The following is a 21,865-nucleotide window of genomic DNA, read 5'->3' as shown; positions in this document are numbered from 1 at the left end:
AAAATATTTTTGTTTGATCAGCTTTGGACTCTGTCTTTACTATGTTTAAAATGAGCAACAACCGCAAATTTTTGGACCACACAAATGTTATAAACACAAGTAGCTCAACTACCATCTTGGATGGAAAATTTAAATGGCTATATTTGCATTCTAGAAGTTCTGGTTCCCACCATTTTACATTAAACATAAAACCTCTTTGTATGACTTTGTTTACTTATAAACCACTGAATTATGTAGACAATTTAAATAATTGGTGAAATTCCCCTTTATGTGTAGTTTCTCTGTATTATGTCCAGAGTTATCAATTACAAAACATTTTATTTGCTTAGTTTTCCCCAGCTCAAACTTGTCTGTGGTGCAGGCAAACCTGCCAGCTTGTGCAATTCATCTCGTGAATCGCTACAGTTAAGATGAATCATTTTCATACAAATCATTCTATGCATGCTGAATGTTCACATCTGTAGTGTATCATGTTAAATTGCCTGCATCAGTGTGTACACGCTCCCACTTTCCATCTCCTAACTAATGATGATCCCGTATGACCATGCTGTTTTCCAGAAAACTGTCCCATAAACCAAAAGAGGGAGAGGAAAGTGTGTGTAAGTTCTGGCTAGACATCCCGCCACTGTACTGTACCTAAAATCCTATAACTTAATCTGTTAAAAAAAATCTGCCCCTAAAATCATGTGAAAAAATATGGAGACACCATTGTTTAAAAGCTGAACTGTATTTAATCAATATCGCAAGATAAAAGTAGAACAGTTATACAAATAAAACTGCAGGGTGTCTGAAACTGTGCCCTATTCACTAATCCCAATATGCGAAAATCCCCCTCCATGTATCCACCATATAAAGTACTATTATAGTGAACAAAAATCTAGGACTGGGTATAACTACTCATTTATACAATCGATTCCATTCCAATACACAAGGTCCCAATTAGATAAATTTAGATTTAGGAACATTTCCATTCAAAGATTTCCCCTGCGTTCACACTGGCAGGCGACAGAGCAACAGACAACCGTTCAGAATTTGTAGCTGCGACACGACAACAAGCAGCAAACTAAGGTAACGTTTTCTCAATTTTATGTAAATTAATTATGACTCCGTTAAGCAACATTCTAAACCGAGTATTTAGTCTAAGGTCCACAGCTTCTGCTCTGTGTAAAGTAGTTTAGAACATGAGAGAGGATTATAACCGCAGTTTTTGCTCTCTCTGTTATATACGATGCATTTTTTAACTAAAATATGGACAATTTGGAGAAAAAAAACAAATTGGAAGAAATGAGTGAATACCTGGGATAAGTACTTTGCGAGTATGCTAACTGGCTACACCGATACATGCCCACTCACCCAAACAGCCTCAAACACACGTACAAGAGATAAACAAGGTTAGGGAGTTGAGTGTGTGAGAACCTTCACACACTGCTCTTACTGGTGCAATGTGCAATTAATGAAGATTGGCCACCAGGCTGCTCCAATTCAGCCATGAAACCTCCCACACTAAAATGACATGTGTTTCAGTTTCATTGTCCAACCCCTGTAAGAATACACTTCGCTGTAGTTTTCACACATTTCCACATAACTTCAGTATCAGAAAAGAGCCTGAAAAAGGTTGTTTGCTTTTATATATTTTTTTTCATTTTTAATAATAATAATTTGGTTTGCTAAACACAAGTGAAAAATAAACTTATTAAAATTAAACATCTTGTTTAACTACTCTAGCAGGCTTCAGTAACATCGAGTAAGAGAAAAAATAAAACTTGCTGCCAACATGAGGCCCTATGATTGCCACGCTGCAGAAAATATTCACAGAATCATAGAATTGAGGACTGATATACCTTCATGTCTGATATACAGCTGAAAACATTACCTTCATCTTTATACATTTTTAAATGAGCATGTTCAGAAAGTTGGAGCTAAGAGGCTAATTTACCCAACAAGCAACAGACACAAGTACCAGTTACCATTAAAACAAACTGCACATCTAAAACTCAGGTTTAGGCCTGAGACTGCAAAGCAAGGCAAGTAATTTTTCCAACAACCTATTACACCATTTCAGATAATACAATAGGTAAATGCAACAGGAACACCTATGTAAAAAGGAGAACATTACAAAAGAAGCAAACTTTTAGAGAACAACATGCTTTATCTGGCCAACTGAACCTGAACCTGAACAAATAGTGCAAATTTAATTTTGTGCTTTAGTTTTCCTTTACAGCCAATCAGCAGTGCTGTACTGTCTGTGCCTGTACTGCAGTGTCATCAGCTCTAATAAGAAACACACCACCCCATCTCCCCTGCAGCAAGTCTGCCACGCCACCCGTCCCCCCACGGTGTTCCTCCAAGACTTCATCAGTGACTGTAAAACAGTGCATAAATCAAGCCCTGAGAAGCAGCCTAAACATTAGGAATAAACAGTGATTCCAGAACAGAACAGGAAAGAAACAGAAAGCAGATGAGAGGAGGTGCATTGCATCGTATTTATTTCTGTTCATGAGAACACAAATGAGCACTGCGAGAATTTGGATAGATAACAGAGCTGGACTCTATGTTTAGCTTGGCTGCGGCTGAGGGCCTGGTCTGCTCTTGGCTCGCGAGGGACAAGACAACAGCAGTGTTGGGGAGCAGCCTGGTGCAGCGGAGTATGAGCAAAGTTACTGGTGAGGTGGGGGTATTAGAGAGTGCAGGCGAGGGCGAGAGAGATCAATTGAGGCTCTAAGTGAGGCCAAAAATTCACTGTACCGTATTTGTCGGACTATAAGGCGCACTTAAAATACTTATTTTTTCCCCAAAAATCGTCATTGCGCCTTATAATGCAGTGCGCCTTGTGTATGGATTTTGCTTGTGTTTACTGACCTCGATTTTTATGTGGTACACGGCGCTCTGTTGTGCAGAATTCCTCACCCACGCCAGAAAAAGATCCCCCTCTTGGGCTAGCGCGCGGTTACCTTTGACTGCCGTACTGCCTCTCGGCTGTGGTTCAGGGTAGCTAGTTTCCACTGTAGCTCCGTGGCCAGAACAAGGTGCCGGTAAACTTTCCTTTCCACCCGTTCTGGGGTAATAGCACAAACTGTTTCTTTTTAGCGCCCACTTCTAAGTAAAGTTAACCTCTTAACACGCGCTGGCCCACCGGCGGGCCAGAAATATTTAATATTTCATAACTGGCTGTGTTTCTGAATAGTTATGAACAGTTACAGGTTCAATATAGACATCCAATATACCATTTTAAAGCTTAGAATCTCTGCTTTTGAGCTATTTAGCCTATTTAGCGGAATATCCTTTCAGAAAATAAACATTTAGGGCGAAATATGCCTTGGTTATGATTTTAATAATTCATAACTCATATATTTGCGTTTATCGTTCGTCCATATTTCATCGAATGCGGTCATGTCATACACCATTCGAACCGTCTGGCTCTCCGGATTCCAGAACTGTGCTTTTACTGTAGGATGTATGTTTCATGAATTAGAGCTGCGTCAGAGCGCATGTTTCCAGTAATAAAAGGCTCTCCTTTTGTCCTGGGGTAACCTCCGGTCACTGCCGCCACCCCCCGAACACACACCCGCGCTCAGCCACAGGTCCTACCTTCAAAACGCGTCCAGACTAAAGAGAATCCATCAATCCAGTCTCCTGTAATCCACAGTTATATCCAAACAGCGCTGGAAATCACTTCATCCAGAAATGAAACTTATCCAATCTTTATCTCTGTTTTAAAACCGTTTTATTCACCGAATTCGGCACAACACGCTATTATAGTCAGAAGCCTCGCGGAGTAATGCCGTACTTGCTGTGCTTCAACATAATATTATGGTCTGTCGGAGCGTTGCGGCTACCGTTGTCAGGAGCCTCGCGGAGTAATACGTACTTGCTGTGCTTCAACATAATATTATGGTCTGTCGGAGCGTTGCGGCTACCGTTGTCAGGAGCGTCGCGGAGTAATACGTACTTGCTGTGCTTCAACATAATATTATGGTCTGTCGGAGCGTTGCGGCTACCGTTGTCAGGAGCGTCGCGGAGTAATACGTACTTGCTGTGCTTGTTGATTTCTTGCTCAGAGATGTTGTTATTTTTCACAGATATTGTGAAGGATTTATTGCTCAGAGTTATTGTTACTGATATAAATAAAGTTTCATTTAGTGCGCCTTATAATCCAGTGCGCCTTGTGTATGGACTAACACTAAAAATAGACCGTTCACTCATCGTGCGCCTTATAATACGGTGCGCCTTATAGTCCGAAAAATACGGTACATCTGTAAAAAACCAAAGACTCAAAGACTATAGATTAGAATGAAGCAGTACTGTCCAGTAGAGACCAGCGGCACCAGATCATCTTAATTAACCCCTCAACATACCAACATTCTTGTCAAATTATTGACAGATATTATACAGCTATATCTAGAGGATTTTTCATTAAGCATTACATATAAAGGTTTCATGTTTAATCAGAAACCTTAATGAAAATTTTTGCTATAATTGTAATAGAAAATATGGAAATGTAGTAAATCTGCAACTGTCAAAACATAATGAATAAAAATCATTAAATTGGCACTTTTTCAGAACTTTAAACATTTTAAAATCAATATTTTCCTAAATACAAATTAATATAATTTCATAACCTCCAAACTTCACGTTGTTAAGATTGTCTAGTTTTTATGTCTATTTTCAGTCTTGCAGGACTTGAAAGTGAACATGCAGCTTTTCCAACTGTCCTATAGGAGAATCTCTCCAAATCTCTAAGTTTCAGAATATAAATAATTTATTTTACTGCAGAGATAAAGGGTTTTGCATCATCTACACATGTAGCCCATATATAGGCCAAAGTCTGTTAAAGGGTTAAAGACGCAAAGCCATTTTTCCACTACAAACCCAGTTTGTCCAGTGAGTGTAATGTTTTAAACAGAAACGCATAAATAGCAATATTGGTGACAGTATCAGGTCCGACACCATGCTCTTGTTGCGGCACTCGTACTTGCAATCAAGGCTCTTGTGCACATTGTTGCAAAAAAGAACAGACAACTCTTGTTTCTGAAAAATTCTTTCAAGACGAGTGCATAAAAGCAATGAACTAAATGAGATGTTTAGAGGCCTGTTCCGATAGCAAGTGCCACATTAATGCCAGGAAATTATGAACACAGCTTACCCAGCACTAATGATTCCTTTAGCCTTCTGCTGCTAAACTTCTGCAGAGCTTGGCATTGTGTGTGGTTACTGGTGTTTGTTAGCTCTGCTACACGCTGATTGAGCTAAAATACGAACGGCAGGGAGAGGTATTTCCCAATTAATGAGGTTAAAATCGTAAAAAAACTGACGAATCTCGCTGCAGCCTGCAGGAATGCTGGTTTAATCTATTAAGTATTGGCATGTGTGCTCCAGCTCCAGAGTTCCATCAAGCGGCTGGACAGTAAACTGCAGCTTCCTAACCTTCGCTCCAGAATCCAGAAACATGGAATTGAAACAGTCTCAATAACTTCAGACATAAATACACAAATGTAAATGTTTTTAACAGCAACAGTGTAGTTCACGCAATTTCCACTCAAACACAGCTACTAACTAGCATGAAATGACAAAAAAGGTCTCAGGGTTGCAGGTCTTGCAGAGAACAGTCTCCTCCAGCCAAGGCTGTGAAACACTGAATTTCAAAATGTAACCCTCCCTACTTCCTTATAGCAGAATCAAATTTGTATAAAATGATGAGGGAAAACTAACTGTAAGAATTAGATACTTAAGATGAAAAAGACAGATTAAAGAGAAAAATGAGAGTTGAATGGAAAGAGCAAATGAAACCAGCCAGAAGAGGCACTACACTTCACAAAAAAAAAATGCTGATTTAGAGCAACTTGTCATGTAAGCATGATAAATCTGGTGCACTCTAAGACTATAGTAGAGCAAAGGCAATTTAAAAATCACACAAATATATTGATAACAGTCACATATATCATAAATAAGGCCAAGGTAAAAACACCATCATTTGTGGTATCCTTGATTTACAATGGGACATAGTGCTTGGACCTCAATGGTTACATCTTGCAATAGAACATAAATACAGGCTATGTTTACATTAAAAAACAATTCCATGTTTTGTTCATATGGGAATAAGTTATTACATTCCAACAAATGAACTTTTTTTTCTGCATGCAATGTTAAAAAGCTACTAATTGAGCAAACAAAAATCGACTTAAACCTTTGGAGACAAAGATCAAATCAAAACTAACAGGAAAAACAATAAGCCTGGATATCCATTGATATTTTCATGGCTTCAACAATTTATGAATTCATAAAAATTTTAATCATTTATGGCAGCCCTACTCCTTTTTAATGCTGTACAATTCCTCATCTGCCACAAGTCTGTGTAATTCAGTGAGAACTGCTGTAAAAAAAAAAAAAAAAAAAAAGAGAGTTGGCTTCAGCTTATCTTAAAGATAATCAATTATACGACAGCGCTGCTAATCACATGTTGAAAACACAATCAGTGTTATCAGTAGCGGTCAACATTAGCTTAAATTGCTTATCTTTATGACCAGTTATCTTGGTTTTATGAGCAGGCAGTCAACTTTGTGAGTTTAAGGCAACAATGTAGGTAAACGTCGCCTAATGCCAAAGTCAATGGACTACACTCAGCTTTCCCCTCCCCCCCGGATCTCTGCTAATGCGTGTTCCCTTTTAGTCAAATCGAATTTCTAAACCCTCAGTAGGTGACAAGTCAACCATAGCAGGTAGATGGTTGTAGGAGATGAACATAAGCTCCTGACACCCTGGTGCAGATTATGAACGCATGTGTTTGTTGACGTAGGTCGACTACAGCATGCAAGCACGAGGTTCACATGATAGAAAACACCTTTAACTCACAGCTTAGGCAGGAAGAGCTTCATTTATACCATTAAATTACATGCATGTGTAAAATTCTCAGCAGGCAGTGAGAAAATGACAACTGAACATGTGCCAAGAGTATTCTAGTAATGTAAACTGATGATTCATCCATAATTAGTGAGATTAATTTGACTGACAGAGGTTTATTTCATTCTATACAACTAGAGAAATAATGATATTTATGCTATCAATCTACAGTACAATATTATTAAAAAAGTCAAATGTAAAATATTTGCTGACCCCAATATGCCCAACATGTTTTTTCCTTTGCAAGGAGAGGTTATTAAATAAACAGCATCTTCATTTTAGCTAGGTTTTATTTAGTACATTTAAAAGGTTCATATTTCAATTCCAATAACTGAATAAACACTCCCCTTAGTACACCAGTGATGACTTTCTTCTTCAGGACATTCCATATATTTGCGCAATGGCTCCAATTAATTTTCCATCAGCTTTCAGCTTCACAATTGCTTGGTTTTCACCCACAGACAGCTCTCTGGTTTTCATGCCGGTCACTTCTCTAAATACGAATGCACAGTCTGCACAGGCAAAACCTGAATATTCTGAAACTGAACACAGTTATTCCCACTATTTGATACTTGAATAATCAATGTATCAGAACACACCTGGGCAATATAACGTACCCGACATTCATGTGTTTCAATAATTTCACTCACAAAAAAAAAAAAAAAAAAAAAAAAAACAGCAATAATACACTCGAGGTTCGTGTTATAACGCGTAATATTGGCACTAATCTACGGCACTTGGCCGCAGATCAGAACACCAGTGCCAATATTACGAGTTATAACACGAACCTCGAGCGTATTATTGCTTTTTTTTATTTATTTGTTAATCTGTTCATTAAAAGATTGAGTTATAGAGGATGAGAAAATACAATTTCAATTTCATTGCTGCTCTGTTTGTAGCTGCACTGATTGGTTTTGTAAGAGCTGCATTGTTGCTAGGTTACCTGTATGTGACAGAGTAATACATGGGGAGCTTCAGTTACAGTCCATTACCGGCTGATAACGCCACTCATAGAATGCCTCTTAGCCAATCACATTGCAGGGTTAGAACTAACTGTGGTATAATATTGTTTATCCAAATTAAGATAAAGTGTCCGTACAAAAAATTGTCATGATAAAAGCACTACTTCTTTATTATTATACACTATTAAGCTATTATACTCTCATTAATCCACTGGTATAAAACAGTCTTAAAATGACAATATTACTGTTTTTCACAATTATTTCAATTAGTCAATATATTGTCCAAACAAAAACTGCTGATTCAAACAGTTGATGATGCAAGGCTGATATCCAACTCCTATTAAACATGATCACAATCTCAAGTGCACAACGTCCAGTTTCACAAGCTCCTCTCTACAAAACAGATTACTTAAACAGAGTGGCAACATTTTCTTCATAAAATTTCAGGCATAAACCACATAATAAACTTCAGAAAGATTAAAAAACACTGATGCAGTAAAAGTCTATCCAGCATCTTAAGCCTTTCAACATCTGGGTTCCTTTACCTCTGTGCTTCATGTGCCCTGCGGACCAATGGCACGGTCTTATTTAAATGCACAAATCCTCCCACTGTCAGTGGCCAAGGTGGTTTGGCAATCCTGCTCTATTCAGAAAGATATTTCCTGAATCTGGCTAACCGAGATGAAACGTTGTCCAACTGCTCTTTTAGCTGGACTCACGCAAGCCTTGTGAAACTGTCAGAATGTCAACTGTTAATGTCGCTGGAGCACTAACATCTTTTTGGCTAATTTATTAGAGCATCTCATTTAAAGCTTTAATATCCAAGTCATTCCGTGATGACTAACAATCCTCACCCTGAGTATAGGAAGGTATCTCACAGAACTCCTAGAGGCCTTTAAATCTTTCCATTAAGCTCGGTTTTCAGTCCTGGTCAGTTCTTGGCCAATAACTTCAGAGTGGTTCTTTTGTGGTGAGAACATGATCATACCTCACTCCAACCCAACTATCATATAACTGCTTTTCAGGTGGAGTTTTTTTTTTTTTTTTATCATTACCCAGTTAAATATTATAGTCTTGAACTAGTGCTGGGCAATTTTTACAATTTGATTCATTCGAATTGCAGTTTTAATGTGATTCGCGATTTTACATACAGACATTTTATCTTTTTAATATAAAAGTGTGGTATTTATCCATCTTACCCTGGTTACCGGCACCTCCCACAGACCACTGTAACTCCGAGGACTGTGTCCAAAGTCCTGGAACAGTGCTAGAAATTTTTCGGTATGAGCTCAAACACTCGGTGGGATAAATCATATATATTTAGCTAGAAATAAACCCGCTTCTAAAAACTGCAGTACATCGCTCTCCGCTGAGGATCCGTGATTAATTGTGAAAAACCATAATAATCTACCCTTCAAAGTTTCTTCTGTGACTTGTTTAGTGCGTTATTTCTCAATTATCAGTCAGAAACCTGCCTGGAGTATAACTAATGTGTCTGTCACTGGGTGAGTTTCTCCTTGGCTGTGTGTGTACATGAGGTCAGTGTGTGACAGGAACACATGGGCTTGTAAACAGTGTTTTGAATCCCTGATTCACTCAATGATGAGTCGATTATTTTTAAACAGGTTAACCTAGATTTAAACCATTTCTTTGTAATCTGTAGTTAGATTTTTCAAAGGGGGAATCATTTATTTATAATCAAATATCACTAAAAAGAACTATCTGGAACTAATGCCCTCTTTGCTGTTACTGCATGTTAGACTGTACACAAATATGTGCTGAAACACAGGACCTTCTTTCTGTATTTACTTTCTTGCTACGTTTACTTTTTTTTTGTTGGGTTGGACTTCTGACCATCATTGTGTTCAACTAAATAAAGCAGAAAATCATTGCAAATTAACAACATTAGCAACATAAGCTTATCCTACTCTAAACCAAAATATGCAAACCTCGGATTTCAAACATCTTGTCTAAATAACTGAATGCATCTAAACTAAGTGATAAATCGCGTATTTTTTTCTTTAAAGGCTCTGTACCCACAATCAATTTAGCACAATTTTAGCCAATGCAGTAAACTTCAGCCAATGTTTCACAATGCTCATTAGCTCTCCACTCTTTCTGCACACTAGAGAGAAAAAAAATACTCAGTGGAACTACAGAAACAAAGTGGAACGAACTGGGCCGCACAACACAATACCAGCCAATCAGCAACATGCAACAAGGCAGGGAAAGGGTGAAGAATTTCCAGCATTATACTGCAAGGTTAAGACAACACGTAAATTGATTTCCATTAAGACCTCGATTCACCAAAACAGCCACATTACAATAAGCAGACTGCTCAAAATGCTAATAGTATTTGATACATATATAAAAAACCTGTAACCTGTTACACGGCTTAGTAGTATGATACTAGCTTCTGTAACATGAGTAAAGAAGTACACCAAAAATTTTAAAAAGACTTACCGGTTTCGGCATCTTCACCGCCTCTCCTCTGATCCCAGTTATCCAAAGAAAAAAGGGGGGGGAAGGGGGGGAAAAAAAAGGGAAAACACGTCCTTCGTCACAGGACGGCCCAAATCCTCTGGTGTAGGCCCTGAAAAAGACACCATGAATAAAAAGAATAAATTCAAGTAATAAATCTGTTGGGTAGTAAAGCTCTATTTAAAAGACTCTAAATCCACTATTTTTTCCACATTTTATTTTTCTGCGTGAACTTCATTCACAGGATTTGTGTGGGTTTATAAACCATAATGACCCTTTTTCCGATCTCTTTATCCCTTAGAATTAAACAGGTTGATCAGCTGTCCCGCATTATGCCTCATTCTAAAAGCAATTAGAGTGAATTGTGAATAGGCAGAGCAAAATAACGTATCCATATGCAGGTTGTAATACTTTTGACTTTCACAGCAGTTAAAAGCAAACTCAGATTTACATTTTTTGTTTTTCCTAATTTGCGCTCCTTAACTACCAACGTGACTCAGCTGATATTTCAGGAACATGACAGAACAAGAGAAAGCACAAGTTTTTACAAACACACACACACACAATAGATCACATTTCAGCAACTATTATCTCTCTAAGCATTTTTACAGACAGCAGAAAACTATGGCTGTGTCTGAAGTATAAGAAATGCTGCATACTCAGACAAAACTGATACGACAGGAAGGCACCCAGTAATCTAACCTTTAATTTCATTGTGCAAAAACGCTAATAGCTAATGACAACACAGCTAAACACTCATATCTAGAAGTGAGCTGTTCATTTCTCTGCAATTGCCTTTCTGAGTCAGTCATAGAGACTACACTGCTAGTATTATGAAAACACTGCCTTTCCATTTAAGACACAGCCGGCATGTTACTGAAAACACACATTCTGAATGCGTCTTATGAGTTTAAACTGCATAACTTACTTACTTATGAGTAAGTTATCAACATGCCATACTAGATTTATCTCAAGTTGATTGGCGTCTGACTATGGCAAGTGAAAAGGACAAATCATTAGTGTTTGAGTTAGGAGACCAATACACCCCAGCATTTAAAAGGCATTGGTCATAATGCTTATAAGGACTAAAATATTTAATATTTTTTGACTACATAAAAGCCAAATACTGTTTGTTTCATCACAAGTCAAGTGATGTTCAAATTGAATTAAAATCTTATAAGTTACTATTTTTTTTTTAATAATTCAAGGCATGTGTCACATTCTACAGTGTATTTCGCATTATCAGGGCAATCACATATATATGCAAAGTACAGCACTCTCTCCTGTGCTTATTACTGGGAAGCACTGGTGTGCAACGTCTCATAATACAGGGTAATAACAGTAACAGTTTCCTTAGACACCTGTGTCATGTAGCAGCGCAAAGAAACAGGGTGGTCCAAGAACAATGGTACAGCTGAACATGGGTTCTTAATTACATCTCATTAGCACAAGGTTGTTCAGATCTGTCATCTGACACCACAGCATCTTCATTAGCTCTGATGATGATAGCACTGAAACTACAGAGGATCCTAGTTAACGTGCTGCTTTATAGGACCTGCAATTTAGGTTATAATTAAGAGCAAACAACTGGTACAAGATTAGCAGGGTAAGAGCACAGTTTTGCTCAGAATATTGCAATGCACACAACATTATGGGTAACATACCAGAATTCAAAAGAGGACAAATTGTTGGTGCACGTCTTGCTGGAGCATCTGTGACCAAGACAGCAAGTCTTTGTGATACAAAAGGGTCACAGTATCCAGGGTAATGTCAGCATACCACCAAGAAGGAACAACCACATCCAACAGGGAGCGTGGAAGAGTGGGTTTAAAAATCAGTCTCGCGCAGACCTCTATTATACATGATAAAAAAAAAATGCAGGCTCTTCGAAACTGATTTATATAATAAAACGTAAGGGGTAATGTGGCAACAGTAGGGGCTAAATCGGTTACAAAAGCCTGGCCTACAAAAATGATGTCTGAACGAATTTCCTCTTATCTAATATAATTTAAAATGGTTTAAAAATATAAAATAATTTCTAAGCAAACGAAATATTTAATATTGAGCTTATAGCCCAAGTGCAAAAATACAAAATCAGTAATACGTCTATGCCCTGCACAATCCTTAAACCGACATAGACCAAGTACAATAACGTCATTAACAATGACTTTCCTCTACTCTAATATAATTTAACATGGTTTAAAAATATAAAATAATTTCTAAACAAACGAAATATTTAATATTGAGCTTATAGCCCAAGTGCAAAAATACAAAATCAGTAATATGCCCTGCACAATCCTTTAACCGAAATAGACCAAGTACAGTTTACAATGACTGTCCTCTAATATAATTAACAATGTTTAAGAATATAAAATACTTCCTGAACAAACGTTTTTTTTGTTTGTTTTTTTAAGCAAATAGCCTAAGTGTGAAAACACAAACAGCAATTTACTGGGCTGGCTTGCGCAGCGGAGAAACCGTGCAGCAGCAGCCTCCTAGCCTGCTTACGCAGCGGATAAGCCGCGTGTGGGGCAGCAGAAATTCCGGGATGAAAACACAAAGAAATCTGGGCTAAAAACACAGAAAAAATATGGGGTGAAAACACAAAAATCCGGGATAAAAACACCAAAAATCCGGGGTGAATATGTCTCGTCGGTCAGAGCAAATTGAAAATTTTTCAGTGGATTAAAGGGGCCGTGATTTGCTTTTTTTTTTACCTCTTTTTTTAAAAACGAATATTCGAATATTCGCTTCGAATCAGTGCCGAATATCCGGAGCTCAAAAAACGCTATTCGGGCCAGCCCTAGTTTTTACAGAAAATAATAGTCCGTTACCTCAACAAATAAAAAACACACTGACAATTATTATTGGCTTCAGAAGCCCTCCACCCAGGAGCAAGGCCTCCAAACCAAATTTTCCTTTAGTGCAGGTTTTAGACAAGTTTAGACAAATCTTTCATTCAGGCAAAACATGGAAATCAAGCGGTAAAAACATATTGTAAATCCAGTTTCTATGACATCACCATAACCAGTGTATTTACATACTGGCGCATATTCATTCCCCATATATTTAGCTCCACCTATTCAGACTAAAGTTATCAAGCCAATTTTGGACTATATTATTTTTTACATGAGGCAAAACACAGGGCAGCTGAACAGATTACAGAAAAAAAATCTATTTACATAGAACAGTCCTTAAGGCAAGGTAACAAAACAGCCTGAGCAACAAAGATCGAGAGAGAAAGGCTGAAAAATGATAACATAAAAATGAATGATATGGAACATGAACCGTTTAGAAGCAAGAACACTCCTACTGTATCTAATCCACAAGGACACTATATATATTTAAAGTGACAGTCCGTATTATTTTGTTTCTAAACTAAAAGCAGAAGCATTTCTGAGTGGAGAGGAGACAAAATATTGTGTTTAATGGTACCAGTGTGCTGGAATGATCATCCTTACTAAAAACTGGGGTGTCGGATCACTTTTGGCAGGAGTTCTTCTGGCCATGTCACACCTCTTTACGTACTTACGTCACCTGTACAGCCTCTAAAAGAGGATCCAGCTCAGTTTTACTGAACGCGAGTGGCTGGTGGAGCAATGGAGATTTCAGAAGGGGAAACTCAGAACTTAGCTCAGTAGTTCATTCATAGTAAAAACTAAGTGTGTAGTTGAAGTGAAGTTTCTGACTGAGCGCACTCTCTCTCTCTGAACATAATCTGGAATCGTCTGCTCTGAAAGGAAACTGCACCACACTCGCCCAGTTTAAAATGATTCTTCCACAAGCTCGGTGCAAATACCCATTCTCACCAGAGAGGGCCTTTAATCCCAAAACTTACGGACATCAGCTTTAACACAGCTTCTACCTAGCAACAGAGTTTTCCTTCCACAATAGGAACCTGTGGGGTGAAACCAACCACAAGGACAACAAATACAATTTCAACAACAAATCATGAACATGGCGCACCAGAACAACCATTTACCATCTAAGCAAACACCTAAGATGCCATAGAAACCATCTCTGATACCATAGCAATCACCTTTCCACACAATAGAAGTAATCTATCATCTACTTAGCAGCACCATAGCAACCACTTACTGGAGTACAATGGCCACCACTAAGCATCACCACAGCGACTGCAAATACTGCTGATCAGTATTTGCCAGGGTCAGTATTTCCACATCTGTCTCAAACTTACATGCTGGTTAAGTGTTTAAAACTAACATTGCTTGTGCAAGAAGCATAATAAAGACTTAGCACCACTAACTAGACATCCCTCTTAAGAGTACTTCACTCAGCCCAGTATAGGGCCATAACACAACAGAGCTAACAAACATTACTAGCCCTAACCAAAGTACAACAGCAAATCCAAAAGCTAAAGTTCTCATCCAAAGTGATTTTGGTGTTTATACAAACACTCTGTAAACCAAATATGCCAAATATGTATGAGCCAAACATAGATTTTTCTCATTGCTGCATGTCTGATGTGTTTACTGAAATAGACAAATCTGTGATGTCATTTTGATGATAACAAATGAAATAGTCCAAAAATAGATTTACAATATAGTATTGTAATCAAAGACAGTTTACAAACCAAATTGTGCACAATGACTATGTATAGCCTACTTATTTTAAAGTATTGTTTTTGGCCAGATGGGGAAACCAAACCCCAGTCTACCATAGGGAAGGTGGTGGTGTTAACCACTACGCTATATTATCCCCCTTGCCAACAATCCCTGACCATGGTAACACCACAGAAAGATAAAGCCTTTAAGGCTGAGTGCTTTAGAACTGCGTTTCTCAATCCTGTCCCTGGACAGCACTCCCTGCACAATTCTGTTTTTGCCTGCTCTCAGCACACCTGATGCAGCTAATGAACCAATGAACAAGTCGTTCCTGTGGTGACCTGGGCGTATTAAAGCAGGAAACACGACCACATGCAGCGCAGAGATACTCCAGCACAGAGAACCACAGCTTTAGTACCTCAAGACTGCAAGATTGCAAATTTGCATCAGAGTAAAAAATAAAAAAGAAAGTGTTCTCAGTAAAACTACTGTATGACAAGCAAGTTTTAATATCCTGATCATTTGAATCTTGTGGCCCGTGTTTAAAGAGACTATTATGGCTCCTATTTCAGCTTGGGGTGAAGCAAAGTTCAGACAACAATCAGATTTCATTTTTGTACCATCACTCAGAAACATTAACACCTACTGTGGGAAACCTATTAGATATTTTACAACTAAGACGCTATGATTTCTACAGAGAACATGGACAATCACAGAATTTGTGCATAAAAAAAGATGTTTACTATAAAGGCAAAATGCATTTTTAAAAATGCAAAATTAATACAATAATGTAGTACCATATGATGTACAGCAATACATCCCTTGTCATTTAATATTTTTTTCCTCATTTTTATTATTTTCTACATTGTAGATCCATATTGAAGACATCAACATTATAAAGTAATGCATATACAATTATGAAGTAAAAAAAAAAGTGTTAAACAAGCCGAAATATATTTTATACCTTAGATTCTTCAAATTTAAAAACCTTTTTATTTGATGCCAACTTTGCCCAATCCTGGCATTCATTATCTCAGTCAGTTTCTTGAGGTTGAACCTGAAATAGTTCACCAACTGTCTTAAAATGAGTTTCTAGAGGTGCTAAGCACCTGTTCACTCCGTTTCCTTTAGTTTGAGCTCCAATTTGTTTCAGACCTCCTGGGTTAATTTCTTACGGCAGGTGTTTGAAGGCCAACCACTTTTTTGTCTACTACCTAACTGCATGTGTGTTCATTTACAGTTTGAGTCTTTATTAATTATGTACATTTTTATAAAAAATACTAACTTTTTCACAAAAAAAAAGTTCAAACTTTTTTTAAAGGTACTGTACATGTAAACGCTACTGTAATGGCCAAAACAGTTATTATTTACTGCTTTGGGCTAGTAACTCAACTCAAACAAAAAAAAAAGGCAGAATAGATGGTGTAAACTATATGTATTAGACACAGTACCTTATTTGAATACATTACTCCATCCTTTTAAAACACAGTAATGCAACAACTACAAAAATCCATGCTACCAAATGCAACAACTGTCCTAACATCATCAGCTGCTTTAAATAAAACAAATGTGATAGTTACCAAACATAGTAAAAAAACAGCAGCTATTCTTCTGGACTCCCTCCAAGAATGTAATGCCATACGCTAAGGAAGAGAACCCACCCCGCTCGTTGACTCAACACAATCCCTTGCTCGTAAAGCACGTTACATGAACACTTCCCCTGGCCAAGTGTTCCAATTAAATCTTCTGTCAGGTTGGGGTAGTTAGCCAGCAAACCAATTTCTTACAGCAAACCACTTTAGCCTAAAATGACACCAGCAATACAACTCTCAAAATTTAATCTGTAGTTTTACAATAGCAACTATTTACATATTTACAAATTTATCAACCCATTCTGACAAATCATATTAAGTCAACAATTTATTGATGTCATGTTGACTAGCCATGTTACCACTGATTTATATGGCAGTAGATGTCTATAATTACTTTGTCACTAGTATGAAAATTGTAATTACAGATATCTACATTGTAAATCTAAATAATTCAATTCAGATATTAGTAATTATTTTACTAGTCAACAAACGTGTAGACTCGATATTAAAAGTCTAAAACTGAGTCAGATTTTTTTTACATTTACAGATATGTGGATCTAAAACAGAACTGCAGTGTAGTACAATTTCTATGTATAATACATAATTAGATACAATTATATCTAATTGTATCTAATTATATACTGATATTAGTTATATGTAACTGGAGTTTTCACTTGTAAAAATGTCATATATATATATATATAACAAAGTAAAAGTCAAACCTACATTAAGAATGTCATACAATAATAAGTCTAGTCAATAAGTCTAGTCAGAATAGCTTCACAAGTTATAGATCTGATATTATTAGTACACATTTCACAGCTGATCACAAAAATGAGAGTATCTACAAGTAAAACCTGTATTACATAGATCTAGAGAAACTGTTCAATAGCTAGTGTCATTTTAAGCTAAAAAGGCTTGCCATGATTTCAAAACTGTTTGGCTTCATTTGCAGAGCGACCTTCCCAGAAAAGCAGCCTTGTGTTCAGCTCTATTTAGTTAGCTAGATCAATGCAGACTAAAGCTGCTAGAAAATACTGCAGTGTTTGGCCTTTGTTTGCCTACCGAACGACTATGTTTTACACAAAACAGGGTTTAAAAAGAAAAAAAAAAAGTCACACAGAGCAGCAAGGTCAGTGTAACATTTATCAGTTTTCTATTTGGTATGAAAGTAGCAAATTGTAGGAAAGCACTAATGTAGTAATTCTGGGCCAATATCCAACACTACACATGTACATATCTGCTGATGATATACACATTTAGAACCCCAGCATAATTTTAAAACTAAACAAATGAAATTACAGCTGAAATCAATGAATTTTATTGTTGTTAGTTTATTTAAAATTAATAGTGACTTAACAATTACAATTTATTCAATTTTGTGATATTCTTATTTTTGCACTTTGTAACAAAAATCTCACAGTATAATTCAACATCCTTGTTAGAAAATTGAGAAAAATTCATTTTTTAATTTGTGATGAAATTCAGACTGTAAAGAGCTGAAATGAAAATTGTTTTACACACAATATTTTAGTTTTAAATTTAGAAATTTGAGCATTTTATTGATAAACGGTAAACTGAACAAACCGAAGAAATGTTTATAATTTTTAACCCAAATTTCAAGTTTTTCATATCTAGCCCTTTGCAATTGTATTTAAATAATAAAAAAAATCGTAGAAACGTGTATATGCTTGTTTTCAAGATTTTAATGTCTACCACTTTTGTTTGAATTAAATAATATTTAAATCATTTTGGCAATTTGTAACAAAAATCTAACCGTATAATCCAACCTACTTTTGTTACAAGAACAACATTCAGATTGTATGCAAAAATCTGCAAAAAAGTAGTACCCTGATTTGATTAGGGGTGAGCGATAGGGCACCATATTTCAGGGTATGATATTATTCACAATATTCAAAAATGTTGACGATATTGTTGCGTACAATGGCACACCCCTATTTGTTTGTTTATTCGTTTTTATATTTGTTTACTTACTTTCTGCTTTACACACAATTTTCTAGTGAGTAAATGAGAGAAAACTGAAGTGATAAACATTACACTGCTCCAGCAGCAGCAGCAGAGTGTGAACTAGCTAGCTGACACCACATGATGTGCTCCCCTCAGAAACTAACGTTAGGCCACACTGTTGAATTGGACTAGCTGCTAACTTGCTGACTACTGGGTCCTGTGCTCCCCTGAACAGCAGGAGAGAAGAAAATGAAATAAGAGCGAAAGAAAGTGTATATCCACATAAGCGAGAAACTGAATAAACAGTTAAAACAGCACCGAACCTGATTAGCTAGTTAGCTAACCTAGTGTGTAGTCCATGCAGTGTTTAGCACTAGCCCCTAACTTAAAGCTAGCGGGCTAGCTGCCCTCAGTAGCACGGGTGAAGAAAGGTGTGACAGCAGTCAGCTGCCGTATAGATAAAAACAAACATGGCTAAAACTTAATTTACAGGCAGCTCTGTCTCTCAGTGTGGGCCTGCTTGTGTTGGTGGGGAAAATGCATGACATTGCCCCCCTAACCCCCCCTCCTCTCTGCCTCTCCACAAGTTAAAACGGAGCAGAGCAGAGTTAGTCAACTTACCGTTAAACTAATAACGCTGTAAACTCCCTTAGCCACAAAGTGCCGCTATAATCTTTAAGCTAGGTTCCTGTTACTAAGCCGAGTGTTGTAAAAAAAAAGCTTGATTAACTGCCTCACTCTTATAATTGCCAATTTTGAGAAGAAAAGCCCTCAAACAGAAATTAAAGGGATTTGCCACGATATTTCAGGGTATAAAATATCCTGCACGATATTCAAAAACGTTGTTGATATTATTGCCTGTAATACGATATGGTACACGCATATATAGCTCTGGAAAAATAAACGTTTTTGAATCATTTTTTTCTGACTTTGCTATTTATAGGCATATGTTTGATTAAAATCGATTCTATAAACTGCAGACAACATTTATCCAAAATTCCAAATAAAAATATTGTCATTTAGAGCATTCATGCAGTTTCCATGCATCTTGGCATGTTCTCCTCCACCAGTCTTACACGCTGCTTTTGGATAATTTTATGCCACTCCTGGTGTAAAAAAAATCAAGCAGTCAGCTTGGTTTGATGGGTTTTCTCATCCATCTTCCTCTTGATTATATTCCAGAGGTTTTTTAATTTGGTAAAATCAAACAAACTCATCAGTGGTATCATTTTTTTTTTGCTTTACATGCAATGTCTAGTGAGTTAATGCGAGAAGACATTACACTGACAACAAACAAACGAACATGGCTAAAACTTCATTTACAGGCAGCTCTGTCTCTCAGTGTGGGCCTGCTTGTGTTGGTGGGGGAAATACATGACATTACCCCCCCCTGTCTCCCTCTCTTTCTCCACTCATTTTCTCTCTCCGCCTCTCCACAAGTTAAAACGGGGCAGAGCAGCGTTAGCTAACTAGTCAACTTACCGTTAAGCTAATAACGCTGTAAACTCCCTCAGCCACAAAGTACCGCTATAATCTTTAAGCTAGGCTCCTGTTACTGAGCCCAGTGTGGTGAAAAAAGCCTGATTAACTGCCTTACTCTTATAATAGCCAACTTTCTGAGGAGAAAAGCCCTCAAAAGGACAGTAAAAGACACGAATTAACTAGTTAACCAAACTAACTAACTAGTTAGTTTGGTTAACTACTTAAGTAGTTAAGTAACTAGTTAGCTAGGTTAGCTTTAAGCTATGCTAAGCTAGGCCAGGTTAGCTAGTCAGGGGAACCAGGGGAACCAGACTCACACACAGCCGATTAAAACTCACCTTGACTAGCGAAGGACTGCGGCTCCTGAACCAGCCTCACACACCACAAATCCTCCACCGAGGTCGAGCCTCACACATAGGCACAGCGCTCTCCCGGCCCCCAGCTGTGGGAGTTCAGGCGTCGCCGTGTGTTCCCGTTGGCACTCTGCCGTGTAACGGCTCGGGGGAAGAGAGGAGCAGAGCTCAGCTGCAGCTACAGATCCAGATCCACCACCGCCGCCTCACTACAGCTCAGCGCGCGCTCGCTCCAACCAACCAACCGTCAATATGGCCGGCGCGAGAGCAGCCAGCAGCAGCAGCAGCACGAGGCGTGGTTCACTTGATAGATGAGAAGGGGAGGAGGAGGGGGAGGAGGAGATGGGGGTATGGAAGAGTATGGAGGGGTTTACTGACTGAATTAAATTTAGCATAGAAATGTATTTATAGAAATTATATCTTTATGTAAATGTTAAGTCTGTGGAAGTCTGTGTATAAATTTTATTTAAATGTATGTGTGAATATGTGAACTAGGGGTGGGCGGTATGGCCCTAAAATAATATCACAATATTTCATGAGATTTTTTCGCGATAACCATACCACAAGAATTATTTCAGGAATACACCTAAAATTAAATTTTATTATTGCATACAATATAATAAAAGATGGCATATTTCTAACTGAGATATTAAAAAAATACAATAATTTTATCATATTTCTAACAAAAGTCTATGATCCAGAATGTAATGATACTAAAAATGCACTCCAAATATCTCCATATATCCAGGACTGAGGCACAATGAATGATACTACACAGATATAATCTGTCTCTAGTAGATATATAATGGGAAATGAGAACAGTGAGAATTTTCCTTTTGCTAAAAACAGCAAAAAAGTTGTACCCTGATGTGATAATTAGGGGTGGGTGACATGGCATGATATTTCAGGGTATTCACAATATTCAAAAAATGTTAGCAATATTATTGTGTACAATGTGATATGGCACACCCCGAATTTAACATTTATATGTATTAGCCAATTTATCTGTTTATGTGATTATTTTTGTCTATATATTAATTATTTTTACTGCCACATAATGTGTGTATGTATATGGGAGAGGGGGGGGGGGGGTCAGAGAGTCCCCATATTAATTTCATATTTCAATATAAATAAAAAATAATCTGCCAGGCTCTGTAATAAGAGTGACATTCTGAAGTCATCAAGACTATAAAAAAACATATAAGGAAGCATACAGTAAACTTTAAAAAAGTGTTAAAGTCTTATATGGGGTACTGTTAACTTGGCACTTGTAACTCTGATGAATCTTGTGCAACAGAGGTCACTCTTGGCCTTCCATTTCTGAGGCAGTCCTGATGAGAGCCAGTTTAATCATAATGTTTTTGTTGGCCTTTTGAGTGCACTTTACTTTTCTAAATAGTTCTTGATATAATATGGATTGGAACATTTCCCCAAATAGGGCTATTCACTGTATACTAACTCTACCTCAATTCAACTGTGTATAAGTCCACTGACAGGCTGACAGACTGTCTGTGTGGTGGCCAATTCGTTGAAATGACCACTCTGCTTCTCCCTGTCCAGTTATA

General features: G+C 37.4%; 1 protein-coding gene across 1 annotated transcript in view; it reads right to left on the bottom strand.

Annotated features, from left to right (window-relative positions):
• The window catches only part of LOC103042331 (radixin), a 74,027-nt gene extending 53,447 nt beyond the window's left edge, over nt 1-20,580 (bottom strand). The window contains exons 1-2 of the mRNA XM_022674783.2: nt 20,286-20,580; nt 10,323-10,452 (exon numbers count right to left, since the gene is read on the bottom strand). Of these exons, the coding sequence (XP_022530504.1) occupies nt 10,323-10,334 (12 nt within the window). The 5' untranslated portion in view covers nt 10,335-10,452; nt 20,286-20,580. The remainder of the gene's footprint in view (nt 1-10,322; nt 10,453-20,285) is intronic.
• Between the last annotated feature and the right edge of the window lie 1,285 nt (nt 20,581-21,865).

Source organism: Astyanax mexicanus, chromosome 21 (assembly GCF_023375975.1).
Source record: "Astyanax mexicanus isolate ESR-SI-001 chromosome 21, AstMex3_surface, whole genome shotgun sequence".
NCBI lineage: Eukaryota > Metazoa > Chordata > Actinopteri > Characiformes > Acestrorhamphidae > Astyanax > Astyanax mexicanus.
This window is presented reverse-complemented; position numbering and strand designations above follow the sequence as displayed.